Consider the following 21,148-nt stretch of genomic DNA (forward strand, 5'->3'; position numbering starts at 1 on the left):
CTGTGAGCAGATTGAGTTTCTGGATCATCACATTTGTGGGGTAAATTAAACGCTCAAAATGGCCAGAAAAAGAGAACTTTCATCTGAAACTCGGCAGTCTATTCTTGTTCTTAGAAATGAAGGCTATTCCATGCAAGAAATTGCTAAGAAATTGAAGATTTCCTACAACGGTGTGTACTACTCCCTTCAGAGGACAGCACAAACAGGCTCTAACCAGAGTAGAAAAAGAAGTGGGAGGCCGCGTTGCACAACTGAGCAAGAATATAAGTACATTAGAGTCTGTAGTTTGAGAAACAGACGCCTCACAGGTCCCCAACTGGCATCTTTATTAAATAGTACCCGCAACACCAGTGTCAACATTTACAGTGAAGAGGCGGCTGTGGGATTCTGGGCTTCAGGGCAGAGTGGCAAAGAAAAAGCCATATCTGAGACTGTCCAATAAAAGAAAAAGATTAAGATGGGCAAAAGAACACAGACAGTGTGAGACGCAGAACAAATGAAAAGATGCTGGAAGAATGCCTGACGCCATCTGTTAAGCATGGTGGAGGTAATGTGATGGTCTGTGGTTGCTTTGCTTAGGGTGGGAGATTTGTACAGGGTAAAATGGATTCTGAATAAGGAAGGCTATCACTCCATTTTACAACACCATGCCATACCCAGTGGACAGCACTTGATTGGAGCCAATTTCATCCTACAACAGGACAATGACCCTAAACACACCTCCAAATTGTGCAAGAACTATTTAGAGCAGAAGCAGGCAGCTGGTATTCTGTCGGTAATGGAGTGGCCAGCACAGTCACCTGATCTGAACCCCATTGAGCTGTTGTGGGAGCAGCTTGACCGTATGGTAAGCAAGAAGTGCCCATCCAACCAATCCGACTTGTGGGAGCTGCTTCTGGAAGCGTGGGGTGCAATTTCTCCAGATTACCTCAACAAATTAACAGCTAGAATGCCAAAGGTCTGCAATGCTGTCATTGCTGCAAATAGAGGATTCTTTGACGAAAGCAGTTTGATGTAAAAAAAAAATCTTATTTCAAATACAAATCATTATTTCTAACCTTGTCAATGTCTTGACTCTATTTTCTATTCATTTCACAACATATGGTGGTGAATAAGTGTAACTTTTCAGGAAAACACAAAATTGTTTGGATGACCCCAAACTTTTGAAGTTTGTATATATTTTTGTTATATATTATTATTCCCCCTTTTGAAATGATTTTATATTTAAAATGTTATTTTTGTGATATTTCTTTTCTATTGGTCTGTATTAGGGCGTTAGCCTTTATATTGGCCAAAAGTAAACGTTTTTATTGGGCATTCAATGAAGAAAATGTGACCTCTATAAAGCAATTTGAAAAGAATGCAATCTGTAGAACTCAGTTGAAAAATAAGACATGAATTTAAACGAAACCTATAAAAATGAAATAAAAATGTAAAATATGAAGATACGAGGTCTGTTATTTTTAAAAATTACTAAAAACACTAACAATATGGACAGCAAAATTACGTTCAACTTTTTGACAAAAATCTTTGAATTTTATTCATTACTAATTTCCATTTACTTTCTTTTTTTCTCAAATTTCCATTTACAAAGTATTTTCTTTGGTTCCAACAAAAATAGAACAAATTCACTTCATATTTTCATAACCTTAGACGGAAAAAATTACAATTGCCAAGTCCGATGTGATCAATTTCATCAAAACAGATTTTAATAATATTTAATTACAATTTATGGGATGTGCTTTACAGTTTGTTACATAAATAAGTACATTAAATTTAGTGTATTTCACCTTTTACAGTCACTACCACTCATAAAACAGTCAGCGGTCCTGGGGAAGGTTTCATGCATTTAAAACATGTTTTTAGTTCACCTTAGAAGCAACAGGTTTAAAGCATTCATGTGGACAAAAAGTCCTGATGAAGGCAGAAATTGTTTTGTTGTATTATATGTGGCACATGTTATAAAGTGACCGTAAGTTTACACAAAGAGAGTGAGGATTTGTTGAAAGTAAATGTCTGCAGGTTTATAGTATAGTTTCTGCACATGAGTCTCTGAAGTGGGCGTGCTGTTTCCTGGAACAGGTCCTCGGTGTTAGAGGTGGCGGCAGGTTGGGAGGGGCGAACAGGCTGATCTGCTGCTGCGTGGAGAAAAAGCAGGGCTCCTCACGGTCGCAGTCTGAATCCACCTGGATGCTGACTTTGGGGTAGGGCTGGTGAGGTGGCCTCTGAGGCAGGTCTTCCCCGGAGGCCAGGCTCGACTGGGAGTGGGTGGGTGAAGGAGGGCAGGAGATCTTTAGGTGCAGAGTGATGCTAGGGTACAACATGGAGGGAAACATATTACTTCTATGCTCAAACCAGTTCCACTGTCCTGCAGGAAATTCATCAGGAACATTTATTACTTATAACAGTAAATATTTTTTCTCCTAAGGAGGCCAAACTGTTAATAGATATGTTCCAGCATTTAACCCTATAATGCCAAATGTATCATATTTGATGCATACAGTTTCTGAAATGTTTTGCGTCTGACACCTTTTGCATAATTTCATGGTAAAAACTTTGCTCAAAATCCTATTGTACACAATCAGATTTACCTGATAACAGAGGGCAGAAGACTACACAAAAGATAATCTTGACTTGTCGCATAGTAATAAATTATTAATATCAAAAATGTATTTCTGTTTTTCCTTTTCACCTATTTTGTTAAAATGCCAAATAAGGACTTCAAACCAAAAAAAAGTAATTTTCTGTTTTGTTTTATTCTTGGACCGGGCTTTAAAGGGTTAAAATCAAATGTCCTTACAAGAACAGAACGTAAAATAAATATTTTTTAAAATGACGGTGTTTTAATGAGACAGAACCATGCAAAATAGAGGTAGAAGCATGGATCTATAAATAAATTCTATATTAGAAAAGGTAACTATAAACTTGCACCCTAGTTGACTCTGTTCAGGAAAGGAATGGCTAAGCAGATGAGCTCTGAGTCCTTTTTCATGTCAAAGGGATGAAAGAGAAAATATACAGTTAGTCGGAGTAATAGCTGAGCCCATAGCTGTCTCTTTGTCCAGGAGAGATTCTCCCTTGCAAGGATTTTTAAATTATGGAGGAAAATAAGTATTTGGTCAATGGACAAAAATTTCAACTCAACAATTTGTATCATAACCTTTGCTGACAATGACAGAGGTCAAAGGTCTCCTGTCAGTCTTCACCAGGTCTGTAGCTGGTATTTTGGTCCATTCCTCCATCAGATCTCCTCTAGAGCAGTGATGTTTTGGGGCTGTTGCTGGGCAACACGGACCATCAACTCCTTCCATAAATTTCCTTTGGGTGACTGTTTGGGCCTAGCCTGACGTAGTCCTACTGAATTCTAGTCAGAATATGAGTCTGATACTGCTCCATAGAGCTGTGATTATGGGGCGTGTTTCGAACGAACCAGGAAAAAAAATGCCTCTGCATTCAATTGGATAGACCTACAACCAATAAGAGCAACGGAGTGCCTGATGTATGTTAAGCGACGCATAGTTGTCAACAAAAATTAAAGCGTGCAGTTGCACGCCTAGAATAAGAAGATGAGACTTGATCGCGTTTCTGTTCCTCTTTTAAAATTAATTTGCTGTCGATATCTTCTAGAACAGACCTAATAGCAGAATCTATACACCTCAACTCTCCGGCGGCAGCCATTGTTGTTGTCACCCAAGCGCGCATTGGTGACGTGGTTGATTACGTTACTGTTGATCATCTGTCCATCATCGTATAAAGCCCGCCCTGACAATTTGATTGGCCCGCCACATATTATGCTAGCATACCCGCGCTACTATTGAGCAATGCCAGACCGAACTTCCCGACCTCAAACGTTATGGGCGGGACTAAGTTCGGAATGGTACCCAGGCTAGTTTGGGCCACTCCAGGAACTTGAAATGCTTTTTTACAAAGCTGCTCCTTGGTTGGTGAGTTTGTGATCTTTGTCTTGCTGGAAAACCCAGCTATGTTCCATCTTCAATGGTTTTACTGATGGAAGGAGGTTTAGCTTAAAAGCTCACCATACATGCCGTTTATTCTTCATTTAACAAGGATTAGTTGTCCTGTTCCCTTGGAAGAAAAAAGGTGCAAAGCATGATGCTTCCACCCCCATGCTCCAAATTAGAGATGGTCTTCTTGGGATGCAGCTCAGCATTCTTCTTCTTCAGTTTGTGCCAAAAGTTTTATTTTGGTTTTATCTGCACACATTATGTTCTCCCAATCCTCTTCTGGATCATCCATCTGCTCTCTGGCAAGCTTCAGACGGGCCTGAACCCGTTCTTTCTGAAGCAGGAGGACACATCTGGCCCAGTAGGATGGGAGTTCTTCCGGGTATATAATGTTACTGATGGTAGCCTTTGTTTCATTGCTCCTAGCCTTCTGCACTTCAATCATCAGGTTCCTCCTGTAGTTTGGGGATTTTTGCTCAATTCAATTCAGTTTATTTTTATACCTCCAATTCACAACACATGTCATCTCAAGGCACTTTACAGTTCACCAGATCAAACAGTCAGATTGATTTAAAGTTTTCTGTCTAAGGAAAACCAGTTGATTGCATTTGACTCATTAAGTCAAATGCAATCCCTCACACTAAGCATGCTTGTAGCGACAGTGGAGAGGAAAAACTCCCTTTTAACAGGAAGAACCCTCCATGAAGGATGAAGAGAGCACATCCAGTTAGTCACAGTCAGAGAAACAGGACTATACCGTTCTCATGATCTCTTCGACATCAAGGGATGAGATCCTGCTTTGGACCCCAGATGGAGGGAGATTATTCATGGTCTTCTTTGTCTTCCATTTTCTCCCAATCGCTCCTACAATTGATTTATTCTGACTGTCTGAGGGTGGATGGGTCTCATTTATACAGACATGTTCAAACATTAATAAAGGTAATTAGCGGTGAACCAAAGAACTTATTGAACAAAAGGTTAAAAGTCTGTGGAGGCCAGAATTCTTGCTTGTTTGTGCCTGAACGAATAATTATTTTCCACCATAATTGACAAAAAAAAAAATTATTTTAAAATCTTGCAATTTGATTTCCTGGATAATTTTTTCTTGTTTTGCTCTCTTATTAAAGTTAAAGTGAACCTATAACAAAAAGTACAGATTTTTTAAAGTAGTCTAAATACTTTTTTGCCACAATGTGTGTATATGTGTGGTGGTCTGGAAGTGTTCTCAGGCAGTGAATTATGAGGTGTCTGTAAGCGTCATGCGGCCGTAGCGCAGAGTACCTGCGGTCTAGTTCATTTTGATCAGATGTGACTGTTGAGTAAGGATTGATCTCCTGTAAGGAAGCACATAAACGTAACACGAGCAGAGAGAACGTGCACATAACAACACAAAGCAAGCATACAAGCATGTACATGAAAACAAACACAAAAAAGACATGAAGACAGAGTTAGATGATTGGAACCGTTAAAAACCGATTCCCACTGGGCAAGAAAGATTTTTAAGATTTACTGAAAAAAAAAAAACAATCTCTTATTTTAAATCAATAAATGCAACCAATAAATGAGAAAACAGTCATAACGTTGCTTATACAAAATACATTAAGATTTGTGGAGTGATTTTTGTTTCAATAATGGAAATTAAAAAACAAAAATAAAAGCCCACAAATTACATTTTCCGTAGTGCTTCTTAATGAAATAAATAAATAAATGTAAAACAGGCCTTGAGAGAAACTTTGCTGTTTTTTCAAATTGTTTCATTTCAACTGGTTTTATTTAAAATTTCTATAACATTTTATTTTTGAAATTTCTTTCTGTTTCAGGAATAGCGTTCTTTTTAAATTACATTTTAAAAATCAAATTACATTTTCTTCACCTCAGGAGACAGGCTTTCCTCTCAAGTGAGGTGGAAAGATGCATTTATTTTTTTACATCTGCTGGACGTTAAATAACAGCGTTTTATTTCTAAAGAAAGAGGGTTTGTGTTCGGCTTGAAGTGAAGAGAATATAATCTGTAAAATGCAATTTAAAAAAAGTTGAATCTCGTAAAATGCATAATATGAAAATTGCATTTAAAATAAAAAAAATGAATATCAAATTTAGATAAAAAATATTATCTTAAAAAACAGAAAAGTTTTCATCACACTTTTTTTTAAATTTATTTTACAACAATAATGAAACAAAATTGACTCCATATAGGTCAAGCTATGGTTTATCTGTCAGGTCAGTGAGCGTAAAGGAAGGTTGATCTCCCTTTTCAGCTCATCAAAGCCCTACACTCCAGCAAACAGTTCAACCTGTCACATAAACAGCATCAAATATAGAAATACATTTACAGATACTGAATCAGGTCGCAGACAGAAAGGAGGGAAGAGGAACTGGTTGTTTTACTCACTCAGAGGTCTGGTTATTAATGCAGGGGTTAACCTGGGTGGGGTCTGACTCTATGTGGGGACCTACGGCCTCCATTTCTATCTTCACTGAAGACGGACTGTTGGGCTGAGGGAAAGAGGAAGCAGTTGGCATGCAGGCAAAACAAAAGGCTTCAAGGAGCATTGGACTGTTTTTCAACCTGGGCCCCATAGCTGGATTAAAAACACTTTACCAAAATAGGAAAGTTTTACAAATATACCATCAGTTTTAAGGTTTTCATATATATGAAAAAAATTTATTGAATTGAATGGAGATCAGATCAATTGGCTTCCTGTTAAATCCAGAATAGTACTAAAACATGCTCTCTCTAATATCGTAGGTGTTATTGTTTGTTATTTTCCTGACAGAGCACTTTGCTCTCAATCTGCAGGTGGTTCCTAAAATTCCTGAAAAATAGAATGGGACGCAGATATTTTATTTATCAGGCTCCTTAACAACCAGTATAGTTAGTGAGGCGAACACCGTGTCAACTTTTAAGGCTAGGCTCAAAACTCTCCTTTTTAATGAAACCTATTGTTAGAGTCGCTCAGGTTATCCTGAGTTATCTCTATGGTTATAGGCTTAGGCTGCTGGAGGACATAGGGACCACTTTTCTTTAGGGAATCAGCAGCACAAGTTAGTCTAATTCTAATTCTCTGTGGCAGGCTGGGCTGGCAGTAAATTTCAGTAAAGTCAGTGCTAGTGAATAACGGCCTGATTTGTACATTGAGTTAATGAAATGAAATAGATCCAAAGGACCTATCGGTAACCATGTCTGTTCCAGCGCATATCATCAATAGAATTTATTTATAAGTATTATGTATTCAGTACAGGGGCCATTACAGAACCGGCCATGCAAGTCATGTGTTCTTAGATCTTAGAACTAAGAACACATGACTTGACCAAGTGTTCCGTGACATCATTCCTTTAGTCTTTATGACATCATCAGTGGGTTTGGTCTTCATGTAAGGAAATTCCACATTCCATTCCAGTCTGTGTAAATCCCTTGTGGTGTTCAGAGCTCTCGAGTGATTTACCCTGTTACGCGTTTTACTGTGAAGACAAATCAGTCATTAGAAAAATCTTTGTGTTTAAAACTAACAAGCAAACGTTAGAAAAATGGAATCTACATTGAAGGAACTCAGGAATCTGGAAAAAACCCTGAAATTTACAAACTCCTCCGTCAACATTACCAACTCTGGTCAGTCAAACTCTGTGCCATTAGCTGGTATGAAAGATTTTCCTGGATTTGGTCAGATAATGCCAAACAATACTGGAAACCCCACTGTTACCCAGCCTGAGAAAGGTCAGAGCCAACTGGAAAACATCGCATTAGGAGCAGTTGGACCTTCCTGGAGTGAAGTTTGTATCTCCAATCCTGTGGTGACCCCATCGCAGCCGGCCCTGGTTAGGACACCAACCGCTGATACAAGCACCACACCGCTTATTACTTTGCCAGAGTCGGATTTTTATGCCACTTTAGGCTCCAAAGACAATATCATCTCAGGAATTCGACAACAAAATGCCAACTTATTAGGAAACATAGGCTATCTTGGTAACAAGTGTCATAAATTAGAGACAGAGAACCAACAAATGAAAGAGAGAGTGACGCAGCTTGAGAATGAGTTAACCGCTGACAGGAAAAAGCTGGAAGACTCTGAAAAGACCTTAATCTTCAAAGATACAGTGATCTCAGGACTCCAACAACAAAATGCTAGCTTGTCAGGAAACGTAACATTTTACGGTAGCGAGCTTTCTAAGATGCATACTCTGAACAAGCTACAAACGGAGAGAGCAAAGCAGCTTGAGTCTGCATTAATAGCTGCAAAGAAAAAGCTGCAGGAAACTGAGCCCTGCTTAAAATCTAGTGAAGGTGATGTTTTACCGGAGAAAAATTATTCAACAGATGAAGTGATGAAATTGAACCAGATAATAGAGAATCTGAACATGGAGCACGAGAGCGAACTTGCTGTTTTGCATGATAAACAAATCAGGACAGATAAAGGCCGACGGGACGCCATCAGACGGGCCGACCAGCTGAAAGTTAATCTGATGTCAGAGAAGAACAAAGCAGGAGAGAATGAGATCTGTTTGGCCAAGCAGATGGAAGAAACGTCTGTGTTACAAGCTACTCTGCTCCAAATGCAGAAAGAATTTGATGAACAAAAGCAGCAGTGGGAGCAGGAAAAATGCCGGCTTCTCACCAACAAACAAGATGCAGCCGAGGTAGAAAAGCTGAAATATCAGCTGGAGTCGCAGAAAGCTACACATGAGGTTGAGGTTTCTGCGCTGTACAACGAGCTGGTCAAGAGGAAGAAAGACCATAAAGATGCCATCAAAAAGGCAGAAGAGCTGGAGAAAAACCTGACTGATGTGAAAAATAGAGCAAAAGAGGCAGAGGACTGCTTAGCCAAGCAAACAGAGGAAATATCTACCCTTCAAGCTGCTCTCATCCAAACAGAGACAGCGTTAGCAAACCAGAAACAACAGTGGGAGCTGGAAAAATCCCAACTCATGACCAGCCAACACCAAAGAGATGAGGTGGAGCAGCTAAAACAACAGCTGGAGTTACAGAAAGCTGAGGCAGAACAGGAGAAAGCCGCTCTCCATTTGGAGCAGCAGAAAATGAACCAATGCCATCAAGATGCTGCTAAAAAAGCCACTGAACTAGAAATGACTTTGGGTGCTGAGAAGGCTAAACACATACAAACAATGACATCCTTAGTCGAGAAAATGCGGGAAAGCTGTAAAATAAAGGCTGCTTTAGTCAAAATGGAGCAAGATATGGAGAAACAAAAAGATCTCTGGGACCAGGAAAGACTCAGACTCCTGGAGCAGCAGGAAACTCTTAGGAATGAGAAAGCAGCTGTGAAAGATGGTCTACTCAATGAAAGGCAGGAGCAGCAATCAGAGAACACCTGCCCTCAACAGACCATTTTAGCATCCAAAGACGCTCTGGAAGAGCTACAGGAGGAGAATATGTCAACAGAGAGCAAAGAGGATGAACTGAAAAATCAGCCAGAGAAGATCAACAACTTACAAGGAAAACCTGCAAAGAAAACGTTTGGGAGAAAATTTAAAAATCTCTTTAAACGCTCTAAAAAGGAACATTGAAACCTCATGAAACCTCCTCCAACCAAACCATCGGTTTCTCCAAGCTTCAATTTGCTCTTTTTTGTTTTGACACCCATCTAGGGTGTCACCTTTTCTAACTTTTTCTTTACCACCACTCTTTTCACTTTTCATTTAAACACTGTAGAATAAAAAAAAAAAATCTACAAAAAAAAACAATAAAAAAAAAAATATATTAAAAAAACACAAAAAAACAAAAAAACACACAAAAAAACCAAAACAAATACACCTACAAAACACACACACACACACACACACACACACACACACACACACACACACACACACACACACACACACACACACACACATATAATCCTGCCATGAGGATCACAGTACTATGTGCTCCTGATGCTGGTCCCAAGCCCAGATAAAAGGAGAGGGTTATGTGAACATGTCAGACTGATAGCTAGATAGAAAAATAGACAAAGCAAAAACATTTACATCTAATTAAGTTCTGCCAAGTTTAGTTTAGGGACCATGCAACGCTGCTAGCTGCTTTCAGAGAAGCTAAACCTGGGATCTGTTTCACGAAGCAGTTCAAACATTTGTTGGAATAAACATAGAATCCCAAAACTGTGGCCAAATTGTTATACAACGTCTGCTATAGCGCCCTCTAGGGGGGAAAAAACCAGTGCTATAGTTCCACCTTTGTAGGGGAGACACGTGCTAAAGTGCCCCCTTGGTAGGGGTTAGTATTGGCATGGGTGCTGTGATACGATACCAAATTCTCGAGAATCAAATTTCCTTCTGAGCCTGAACTAACCGCAGTGTCTTGCCCTCACCTTTCAGTTCTGGTTGAGCAGTGTTCAGAGCAACACTGGATTCTTCACCAACTCCTAAATAAACCTGTTAAACCTTTCCCTTGGTAAAGGTTTAACAGTAAAATCATAACATATTCATAATCTTCTGGTCAACAAACCCTTCCTGGGGTTTGCATCTGTGTTTCTAGAGTAATGTGTGTTAATGGATTCAAATGTTTGTGTCTAAAGTGTATTAAAACTGGACACTGCTTCATTCATGCCTACAAGGCATCACCAAAACCAAGACCTGACTGCTCTGTGCCGATGCACAGTTAGAGGCAGGAAGGAAAGTGTCATTTTATATCAGATTATATCAACATTTTTCAGACATCCCGAGTCTCCCGGAAGTTCGGGGAGTCTCCCTGATATCGTGTTGGATAAATTATTCCGGATTTTAGACTATGTGAGGTGGTGTTTTTTCAATGCGAGTGAGAGCATCATGTGTGGATAAGAACTACTATGATTGCACAGACAACAAAAGAGAGCTGCGTGTAAGGAGGAGGTGCTGGGGAAACTTGTGCAGCGTATCTGTCCAAAGCAATGCTCTGTTCAACCAGTGTTCCAGGCGACTGGTTGTCAGAGAGCTGATTGGATCAGTCTGAAAAGTTTCTCTGGGTTACTCTCTGGCAGTCACCTAGTTACCACTCAAAGCTGTGCATCCTGGGAAACGGCAGAGGTTGAATTCTCGAGTAAAAAATGAAAACATAGGACTAATCTTACAGCAGAAAATACTAGTATATCCACGTCTAGGGAAGGTGAGGAACAGGGGCGGATCTAGACCAAATGTACCAGGGGGCAAGGAGGGGGCCAGCGTGTTTTCATGGGGGGCACAGAAAAGCATGAAATTAAAAACAGGGCAAGGGATTCATATATATTAATATAGCTGCATGAAGTGAAATTTCTTTTCAATGAGGTTCAATGAAAATATATTTCTTATGAGGTCAATATACATTTAGAATTTAGGAATTTTACATATTTTGACTTAATTTAAAGCTACAGTGTGTAATAATTACAGGCATATAAATTCAGAAATTTTATATATTATACATAACTATGTTATTTATCATCACCTATGAGCTCAGCCTTTTAACCATAACATTTGCGTTGCCTTAGAATTCGTTATTTATAATTACATAGGAGCGGGTCTCGCAGCCATGGAGGCTGACATCTTTGCGCTACGGCAGCGCAGAGGCAACAAACTAGCGATTGCGAGATCTCCCATGACGCTCGAAAATAACTACGGCAAGTTGAGAGAGATGAACTGAGACGGTACTGAACAGTAGATGGCAGTATTATGCCTGAGAAGCGTTTAGTCTGCCTGAAACCAAAGAAGAAGAAGAAGACGCAGGTATACTGCGCCTCGGTAACAAGAAAGGTAAACAAGGCGGCAGGCGTGAGTGACTTTGCAAACTGTTTGGCACTGTGTGGCCAAACATCAGACGAATGGAGGATCATGCCTACTCTGTATCACAACGAAAAGCGGCGGACACCGAACCCCCGTCATCTAAGAAGCGGAAACACGACGAGAATAAACGCAAGAGTGACAAGAAACGACAAAAAACACGGATCAACATTGGCACGGCATTTACACGATGGAAGTCACTGATGGAGGAAAAAGGTTTTCAAAGTGACGCTCAAGTTGCCAGTTTTCTCTTGGACAGGTAATTAATCCTACACACACAATTGTCTAATATCACTGCAGTTTTTGGAGTACAGGATGCTCAGACCTGTCTAAAACAATAACATGCTGCGTGATGATGCTGTTACTCTCCAGTATACTTATTCAGCAACGTCCCTGACGTTTCACAGGTAATGATTCAGTAATTTTCTGTAAAATAATTTTCTGGATATATACCTCGGTTACTTCTCTCCGGCTCCTTTGGAGATCTTCAAGCCTTTCCTCCTCTGCTCTCACCCCGCTGGCACCCCTCTCTCGCCTGGCCCCAGCTGCACGCTCACCCCGGCCTCTCTGCCCTCTTCCTTTCCCTCTTCCTTGCCTTGTAACCCCCGTGCCACAAACAAGACTTGGACTCTGTAAACGGGGAATATATATTCTTCCAGCGAACACAATCTCGCTGTTAAACTAATGACTACAATTACTTCGTCTGTTTATATCACCATGCAAAGCAGCTCACCAAAACGTCACAACGATGTAGAAAAAATAACGGGTATATTTATTATCTTAAGTCTACATGAAATCTATACCCTACACAGACTAATGAAATACTATCTGTAAAATTATCTATATAAACAAACCTCATCACTTGAGAAGGTAGGTGATGCGGACGTCGTGGAAGACATTTTGTCCCGTAACGCTCGCCGTACTGTTGGGGGGGAGAAGCGGTGGGGGGGAGACGTTCATGTTGCTGCAGTCTGCAGTCTGACCGCTAGATGTAGCTGAAAATTACACACTGTAGCTTTAAGTTTAAACTACCGTTTTCTACAAAATGTAAATGGGAAGAAAAACTGTTAAATTCATCTGTAAAAATTAGAGCATTTTTTTTATTTGTTGTGAAAAACAAAACAAAAATTTGGCAGAGGAAAACTTGGATCCTATCTCAATACCACTGAAGCTATATCCTTATTGTTTTTGAATAATTACTAAAACTGAATTTGTAATGAAAAGAATTAAATAGATCAGTAACCATGTCTGTTCCAGCGCAGATCATCATTAGAATTTCTTTAAGTATTATGCCTTCAGTACAGGGGCCAGGACATGAACTACAGGGGCACTGGCCCCCGTTGGCCCCTATCTAAAACCGGCCATGGTGAGGAATGATGACACCATGGCGAGGTGCACTGTATGCTGAAACAGAAAGTACAACTTTTAAGAAAAAATGACTAGTAGTTAATAAACAGTTGTTGAAAAGTTGGCCCCCAGGGGTCGGGGGTTGATAAACATCTCCCTGAAATGAGTTTTTGGAACTTTGGATGTCTCAGAAGGCAAGATTCCAAGGTTAGTATAATCCCACCATTCAGACAAAGATGCTACATGGGGCGAGTCACGCGTTAAGCTTCTAAAAGGTTACTGAAAGCTAACGCATGAAGGTATAGATACTTTTACCCGTTGGTGGATGCAAATACTTTTTTGCTGCTGTTAAGTTGTGAGGTTTTATCTCAGAGATGATCTGATCTTAAAGATTTAGCTTTTCCTTACATCCCTTAAACAGAGAAAATATGAGGCCCAGGTTAAGTTCAACTTCAAACTGAATTTTTCTTTCAGAGAGAGAAGCCAGATGTACTCCATGTTTGTGTTACTGTCAAACAAAGGTAATACTTGTAATTTGTTTGTCAGGTCGTTAATTTCAATGACTAATAAGAGTTGATTTTGTTTATCAAAATGTCTTTGTGTCAAAGCGTATTCAATGCAATTTAAGAGGTAAACTTTTATTCTATAAGATCTTAGCCATCAGTGTACATCAGTGTGGCTATAACCATCCAACACTTACGGTTTCTTATAATGTCTTTGATATTTTGTAAGTTAAAGGAATAGTACACCCAAAACATGATTAGCCTTCATTTTCTACTCACCCCCATGCTGAACAACACTCTGGAGTACTTTTTTGATATCTCAAATGCATCTGGAGATCTGGGAGGCTTCTTGCTGTCTGCTGACATTCAAATAGTGGAGTTCTATGGTGCCCGAGGCAGAAAGGTCCATAAAAGTCCACAAAAAACGTGTCAATATTCCTCCATACTGCTTGTCCAATGTATTCCAAGTGTCCTGAGTGGGAAGCATCCAGAATTTACTCGAAACGAAGTCATTTAGAATGTTTTTAGAGCATAAACAGTAGTGTATAGGATTTCCTGAAAGCGCGCGCCTGCGCGTTCAGGACGCTACGGAAGCCGGCAGACCAAACCAGATGAAAGTGCGCATTCAGCGTCTGCTCTGCCGATAATGCAACCGTAGAAGAAGAAATGTGCTGTTTACCTGTGCAAAGAAAGAAACAACGAAAGAAAAATGTCTGAGGACTTCAGTGTTGAGGAAGAGCATGAGTTCTTTGCCGAGCTGAATGCGCACTTTCATCTGGTTTGGTCTGCCGCGGTTTCCGTAGCGTCGTGAGCTTGCAGTCCTATACACTACTGTTTATGCTCTAAAAACATTCTAAATGACTTTGTTTCGAGTAAATTCTGGATGCTACCCACTCAGGACACTTGGAATACATTGGACGAGCAGTATGGAGGAATATTGACACATTTTTTGTGGACTTTTATGGACCTTTCTGTCTCGGTCACCATAGACCTCCATCATTTGAATGTCAGCAGACAGCAAGAAGCCTCCCAGATCTCCAGATGCATTTGAGATATCAAAAAAGTACTCCAGAGTGTTGTTCAGCATGGGGGTGAGTAGAAAATGAAGGCTAATCATGTTTTGGGTGTACTATTCCTTTAAGGCTTCTAACTGATTCTTCTAAGGGTTGTCAAATTTGCAAGCACTGCTAACAGTAAGGAAACACAGAGTACCATAAGCCTCCTCTAAATTTAACAAGGCATAATGGGCATTAATTAGCAAACAGACAGTTTCTAATGTGAAGGAAAATGTGGAAAGTGGAGAGAAATCTTCGAAAATAAGGAAGGACAGACAAAAAGACAATAGTAAGTGTTATACAGTGCCTTTTCAGCAACACTGTGGGGAAAGAGAGGAGAAACATACAGTAATAGTCAGAATAAACTAAACCAGAAGCAACACACCCTCAGCAGATGGAGTGCCTAAATACTCCCATTTTCAAGATAAGCAGAGTCACAGTTATGAGCATTAGAGTGAAAGCATGTTTATCAGAGAGACGTTGGCATCACATCTGCTCACTGATTTACAACACCATTTTCTCACCTCTTCGTCACTCTCTGGCTCGACTGTCTTTTTCTTCTTCTTCTTCTCGTCCTCTTTCTTCTTCTTGTCTTTATCTGGCAGGATGTCATCCAGCCAGGCCAGGTCATGTTGTGAAAACATCAGGTCCAGTAGCTTTCGTACAACCATCAGACCCAAAATCTACCCAGAGACAGAAACATGAAACCTGTTTTCACACTTTTTCTCTTACTATGTCCATCAGTGTATCTAAATACACATTTAACCTCTTAGAACCCACAGGGTCGCTGACGACCCGGTGGACCTTAAGTCTGGGTAATAATTCAGAATGCATAAAATTCCACTGGTAAAATTTTTACCAGCAGGTGGAGCCATTGCACGCAGCTCCAAGCTGACACCAAAAGTTCCAATCCCTGCAGCTCTGGAACTGTTGTAGCTAGAGGTCTGAAATGTTCTGCCTTTGTGGTTGACAGATGTAGAACAAATATAATACAATAAAATGTGATGTTAAAAAAAAAGACCTATCATTTCCGAGACTAAAAAAAAACAACTTTGAGTCATGTTTGAACTGATGCAGGTTGGTCTGTGTTCTAGTCACCCAATTTTAATTTATATTTTAGGAAACTAGCTGGTGTTATAATAAATTGCACATGTTTTTTGAGCTAACAGTTCCTAAGTTATTTGCTTTTCCATTTGGGTATGCAAAATAGGCGAGGATTGCCAAAAATGAGGCTCCCTGGGGAGCAGTGTGGGTTAAGGGTCTTACTCAGAGACCCAGAGTGGAAGTATGTGGGAACTAACACTAGAAAAATGATCTAGAAATAAGTAAAAATTTCTTAAATCAAGTCTATTTACCCTTGATTTGAATAGATAAATGAGATAGTTTGCCAATGGAATAAGTATTTTTACTCTTAAAATACGATAATTCGTTAATATGCACTAGAAATAAGACAATGCAATTGTGATTTCTCTTTTTAAATATAAATTTTCTTATTCCATTGGCAAAATCTCTCTTTTTTTATCTCCTCAATCCAAGAACAAATGCACTTATTTTAATAATAAATGATTTATCTTGATTTAGATTTTTTCCAGTGCACACTGGAACTGTGAGCCCAAATTCCATGTGCACTACATTATTTGAAAGCTAACACCCTCTAGTTTCTGAATATATAAAATAAATAAAATTGGGTAAGTAGAACACAGACCAAGCTGCATCAGTTCAAAGATGACTCAAAGTTATTTTTTTATTTTCTGTCTTTTTTGAAATGCAGTACTAAAAATAAGCTTGAGAAAAGGCAGGTCTCATTGTATTAGATTTGTTCTACATCATGTCAACCACATATGCAGAACATTCCAGCTATAACTGGAACAGACCTCTAGTGCACACTGGAAAAATCCAAATCTAGATAAGTCATTCTTTCTTAACATAAGTGCATTTGTTCTTGGATTGTGGAGGTAAAAGAAATATATTGCCAATCAAACAAGACAATTTACATTTAAAATAAGAAAATACAATTGCATTGTCTTCTTCAAGTGCATTTTATCTAATTATCTTATTTCAAGAGTAAAAATACTAATTTTAGTGGCAATCTATCTTATTTACCTACTCAAATTAAGGGAAATATACTTAATTTAAGACATTTTACTTAATTCTAGATGGTTTTTCCAGTGTAGAACCTCTGGATTTCAAGCTCTATGCTCTAAACCATAGGCTGCCACTCCCCGAAAGAGCTTCAGTTTCTAACTGAAACTGTTTACAGTTTAACCGGACTCCGCCAGGTTAAACTGGCAGCCTGACTCCGCCTGCTCCGCATATCCATCTGGAAACCTTCCGTTGAAGTAATTTTGGGAAGGGGCGAAAATACTGGTTAGCTGATTGGCCTATGTTGGTGATAGACGGGCCAAATAAACCAATAAGATCAACGAAGCATATGACGTACTAACAGAGCAACGACAAAAACACAACCACAAGCCAGGCTACTCTTGCCGAAACCAGTCGGGAGAAGAGCAAAAACATCTTTTCCTCTGAGAAAAGCCTCCAGAGCAGTGTTTTGCTCTTCTTTCAGTGAAGAAATACTCTGTAATTCCGATGAAACTTGCTCGATAGCCACGCTAACGCTAGCTTCATCGGCTGAAGCCGCCATGTTCTTTAGACTGAACTGTCGCGCTTCTCGTTGCGTCACACCTCAACCCGCCTCAAAGCCAACGCTGATTGGACGTTCGTTTGGTGAACTGCTCCAAATTTTTTTTGACGGAAAGTAGCCAGACTGATCTGCGAGTGAAATCTTGAAAGCTCGCGAGATCAGGATTGTCTCACGAGGCTATTTACGGTTAGCATCGGGATCAAAATGAGTACTTTTACTCTTAAAATAAGATATTTAGATGGAATGCACTTGAAATAAGACAATGCAATTGTTTTTTGTCTTATTTTAAGTGTAAATTGTCTTGTTCCATTGGCAAATTGTCTCTTTTATTACACTTATTTTAAGGGAAAAAAAGAATTATCTAGATTTCGATTTTTTTCAAGTGCATTACCAATGACAATGTTTATGGTAAAAAGAAAAATTACAGGATATTCAGGCCAACATGCTGACAACTCAGGGATCCCTTCCAAAAACAAACTGATATGACTTTTTATCTTGTAATAAAATGTTAATACAGCTCCTACTTCTACCAGTTGGTAACCTCCAGCAGCAGTATATGACCTGGATTTTTACTGAATGCTACCATGATTCCATGCTATAGATGTCTCAGCTGATAAAAGTAACATTATAACAATAAAAGCTATTCAGACAAGAATAGTTATTGTAGTGAAATGTTAACTGTCTGTATGCATTAAAATTACCCACATTTGATAGAGAAGCAATAGATTTTACTCAGGTAAAGTAATGTGCATGATTATAATATAAACTAAGCAAGAGTGAAAAATATTGTGCAGTAAAACTGCTCCTAAAAGTACATTTTTAATAAAAAATTACATAAATCAATGTAACTGAATTTGTGGCATCAGAAGTGACTAAACTTAGGCAGGCATTCACATCTGACAGATCTTTTACTGACCGATTGTTTTCATTTTGAAATCCGTACTTCAACATATTTTAAGCAATTCAAATCAACTGACTGAACACATAAAAAGAACTTACCATTACTGGAAAGATTATGGCCAGGAAGGTGGACTTGAGGATCCAAAGGACAGCCAGACAAATAATCTGAACAAGCGTGAAAAGATGGATGCGTCTCAGGGGGACGTGGCGCAGGAAGGAAAAGTCTGGTTGGTGTTTGGGAGGCATCAAGTACAACTTCATGCGTTCCCAGAACTAGAACACAAAGAGGCAGAACATGTTGCCAAAAGGATTTCTGTTTACAGACTGGGTTTTCTTTTTAAATGATATATTTTCAGAATTAATCTTTATGTCAAAAACATTTCCAAAACTTGAACATAAGTCGTTTTTTTCTCCTCTGCAGTATAATTTGGAAAAAACAAGGCAATCTAGAAATAGTACTTTAAAAAACCTTTAATCCAAACAGGTTTTTGAGAGTAACTTTGCTTCTTACTCAGATTTTATTTATCTTTTATAGTATTTTATATCTTTTAATTTTTATCACAGATTTCACTCATTTCTTTTTAGGAATACAGTTTGTGTGGGTTGTTTGTCTTCTCTTTCCACCACCAGGTGGTGCCCTGCCTTTGTTGGTCCTCCCGGCACACCTGCGGCTCGTTGGTGCATTGCTGGAGGAGTATTTGAGCTGTGGGCTGTCACTACCTTGACGCCAGAGTGTTTGCCAGTTTTGGGTACTCTAGCCAAGCTGAGATTAGCAGAGTCTAACTTAGCTTTGTTTCTCTGAGTTTAATGTGTTTTTGTCTTTGCTCTTTGACAGGAAGCCTTCCTGGGAAAACTGTTTGCCTGGACCTTCTCCCCCTGGAAGGAATAACTAAGATTAAACTGAGAAGGGGAAAACCTCCACATGATCTGTTCAAGCTCCCATCGGAAATCTAAGTGACAGGCCGCTCCATTTCTCCTCTGGGTCCAACGAATGTCTACCTGTCCGCTCTCCAACGAGTTCCCCCCTTCTCTGGATTACCCCCACACTGACTGGATTCAATGATTAACAAAAAAGCCGCCTCAAACGTGAGTCCCTCATTATTCAAGCCGCAGTCAAATTTCCTACGGTCCCTGAACTGATCTCTGTGATCTCCCCATCAGACTTTCCAGTTCCGGTTCACCAGTCAACTGAGTTCCAGATCCTACTTCTGTATAGGTTACATCAAATAAACCTGTTTAACCATGTGGGTCAGATTCCTTAAACTGATCATGACATTTTTATTTTATTTTTTTTTAAAGATCTTGTGTTTTCAAAGTTTAATATCTGTTTTTGTGATTGAGTTTTACAAACTGACATTTCCTCTGGAGTGAGGAGAAAAGACGCATTTGCACAGCTTCTGCATTGACATTAGCAACACCTATTTTATTGTGCACGTCAAGAGCGATCCTTTCCTGTGTTTGAAGTGAAGAATTTAATATTTGAAATGCAACTTCAAAATGATGAATATTTAAAAAATATTTTGGAATCTGAGAGCAGATAGTTCTGGATCAGCAGACAGAGAAGTCATGGAGTTCTTTGTAAAGATAAGGCCACATGTATCCCTCTTGATTAACATCAGAGAACCAAAAATGTGTCTGATCAGGTTAGGTTAGGGTCAGATACGTTTGGATGGCTAGCTTTTATCTTAGATAGTTCTTAGGAGCTCAGACTGCCAAAAAGCGGCGCTCTGGTTAACATGACTCATTCAGTGACAGAGTCAATCCAGTCAAGTTACAGTGATGAGTTTTTGAGATGAGCAGGATTGATATGTTGCAAGAGCCGTGGAAAGCAGAAAAGTTCTCCATTTGGTTTGGATTCAGCTCTCTAAAGATACACAGGGGAAGTGTTTCACAAGCATCGATATGCACCCAGTGCAATATATTGACTTGAAAGTAATTAAATATATTTAAAAATAGCCATATATTTTATATATTACATTTTTATTCACAAATAGAAAATGATGTTATTATTTAGTTTCCTGAGCTATCTTTATAGCTGTGCTGCTATAGGCTTAAGCTGCTGGATGACATAGGGACCACTTTTCATCACTGCTAGATTCTATCTCTGTTTCCCAATTCTCCAGCATATTTAGAAAGACAAACACCTTTTCAAAAAAAGATTTTTTAATAAATATACTTAATGTCCATTGTCACTTCCTGACAAGACATTTATATTTCTGTCTTAACTTTCAAACATACCTGAATACCACTCAGTGATGCAACTCCCATGTAAAGGAAAACTCCGTAGAGGACTGGCATTGGAATGTACTACACAGAACAACAGAAGAAGAAAGTTTTAAAGAAAATAAGGGAAAACGGTTATTAGCTACTTCATAATTAGGACTGGGTATTTTCACCAAAGTCCTGAATCGATTCGATTTTGATTCATAGAGTTCTAAATCGATTAATTCCAATTTAATCTGTTTTTACAATAATGAAAGTGGGTTAACTGTGTTTCAAAATACTGCTGTATTTTGTTTTGTTTTTTTCCTGTTACATTAAACACAAAGTGCAAACTTGTAAAAAAGTATGACTTGTGAAAAAGTGAAGCCTCACTCAAACAAGCAGAGGTGACACAGCAGACATGCATGAGCTGCATTATTTTCAATGCACAAACCATATTTGCAGAGTTGTCTGTAACAACTACAGGGTGTTTTCTGGTCAGCCCCATTTGTTAATGTCTTCAATCAACCTATTGAGTATATTTGCAGCTGTCTGGCTTGAAGTCATCCTGAGTGCATCTTTCCTGCTTATTTGAAGGTGAACGTCACGCGCATCACTATAAAAATAATCGATCTCATTCCCTAGACATCGATTTTGCAAAAATGTAAAGGAACCCAGCCCTATTGATAATGGTTCTACTGACCTGAAGGATGGGAGCGAGGAAGACTGAGAGGCCAGTCAGCACAAACACCAGAACACCTGTCAGCCGTTGCTCTCTAAAAAAAC

At 39.2% G+C, this 21,148-nt stretch overlaps 1 protein-coding gene across 3 annotated transcripts in view; it reads right to left on the reverse strand.

Moving 5' to 3' along the window:
- Positions 1-2,172: 2,172 nt before the first annotated feature.
- slc4a5b (solute carrier family 4 member 5b) overlaps positions 2,173-21,148 on the reverse strand; it is a 77,307-nt gene continuing 58,331 nt past the window's right edge. For all 3 annotated transcript variants that reach the window (XM_038304229.1, XM_038304227.1, XM_038304228.1), the window contains exons 21-27: positions 21,066-21,138; positions 20,399-20,467; positions 18,260-18,433; positions 15,141-15,299; positions 6,358-6,461; positions 5,247-5,299; positions 2,173-2,310 (exon numbers count right to left, since the gene is read on the reverse strand). In XM_038304229.1, coding sequence (XP_038160157.1) covers positions 5,254-5,299; positions 6,358-6,461; positions 15,141-15,299; positions 18,260-18,433; positions 20,399-20,467; positions 21,066-21,138 — 625 coding nt within the window. In that variant the 3' untranslated portion in view covers positions 2,173-2,310; positions 5,247-5,253. The remainder of the gene's footprint in view (positions 2,311-5,246; positions 5,300-6,357; positions 6,462-15,140; positions 15,300-18,259; positions 18,434-20,398; positions 20,468-21,065; positions 21,139-21,148) is intronic.

Source organism: Cyprinodon tularosa, unplaced genomic scaffold (genome assembly GCF_016077235.1).
Source record: "Cyprinodon tularosa strain WSP-4 unplaced genomic scaffold, ASM1607723v1 ctg529, whole genome shotgun sequence".
NCBI classification, from domain to species: Eukaryota; Metazoa; Chordata; class Actinopteri; order Cyprinodontiformes; family Cyprinodontidae; genus Cyprinodon; species Cyprinodon tularosa.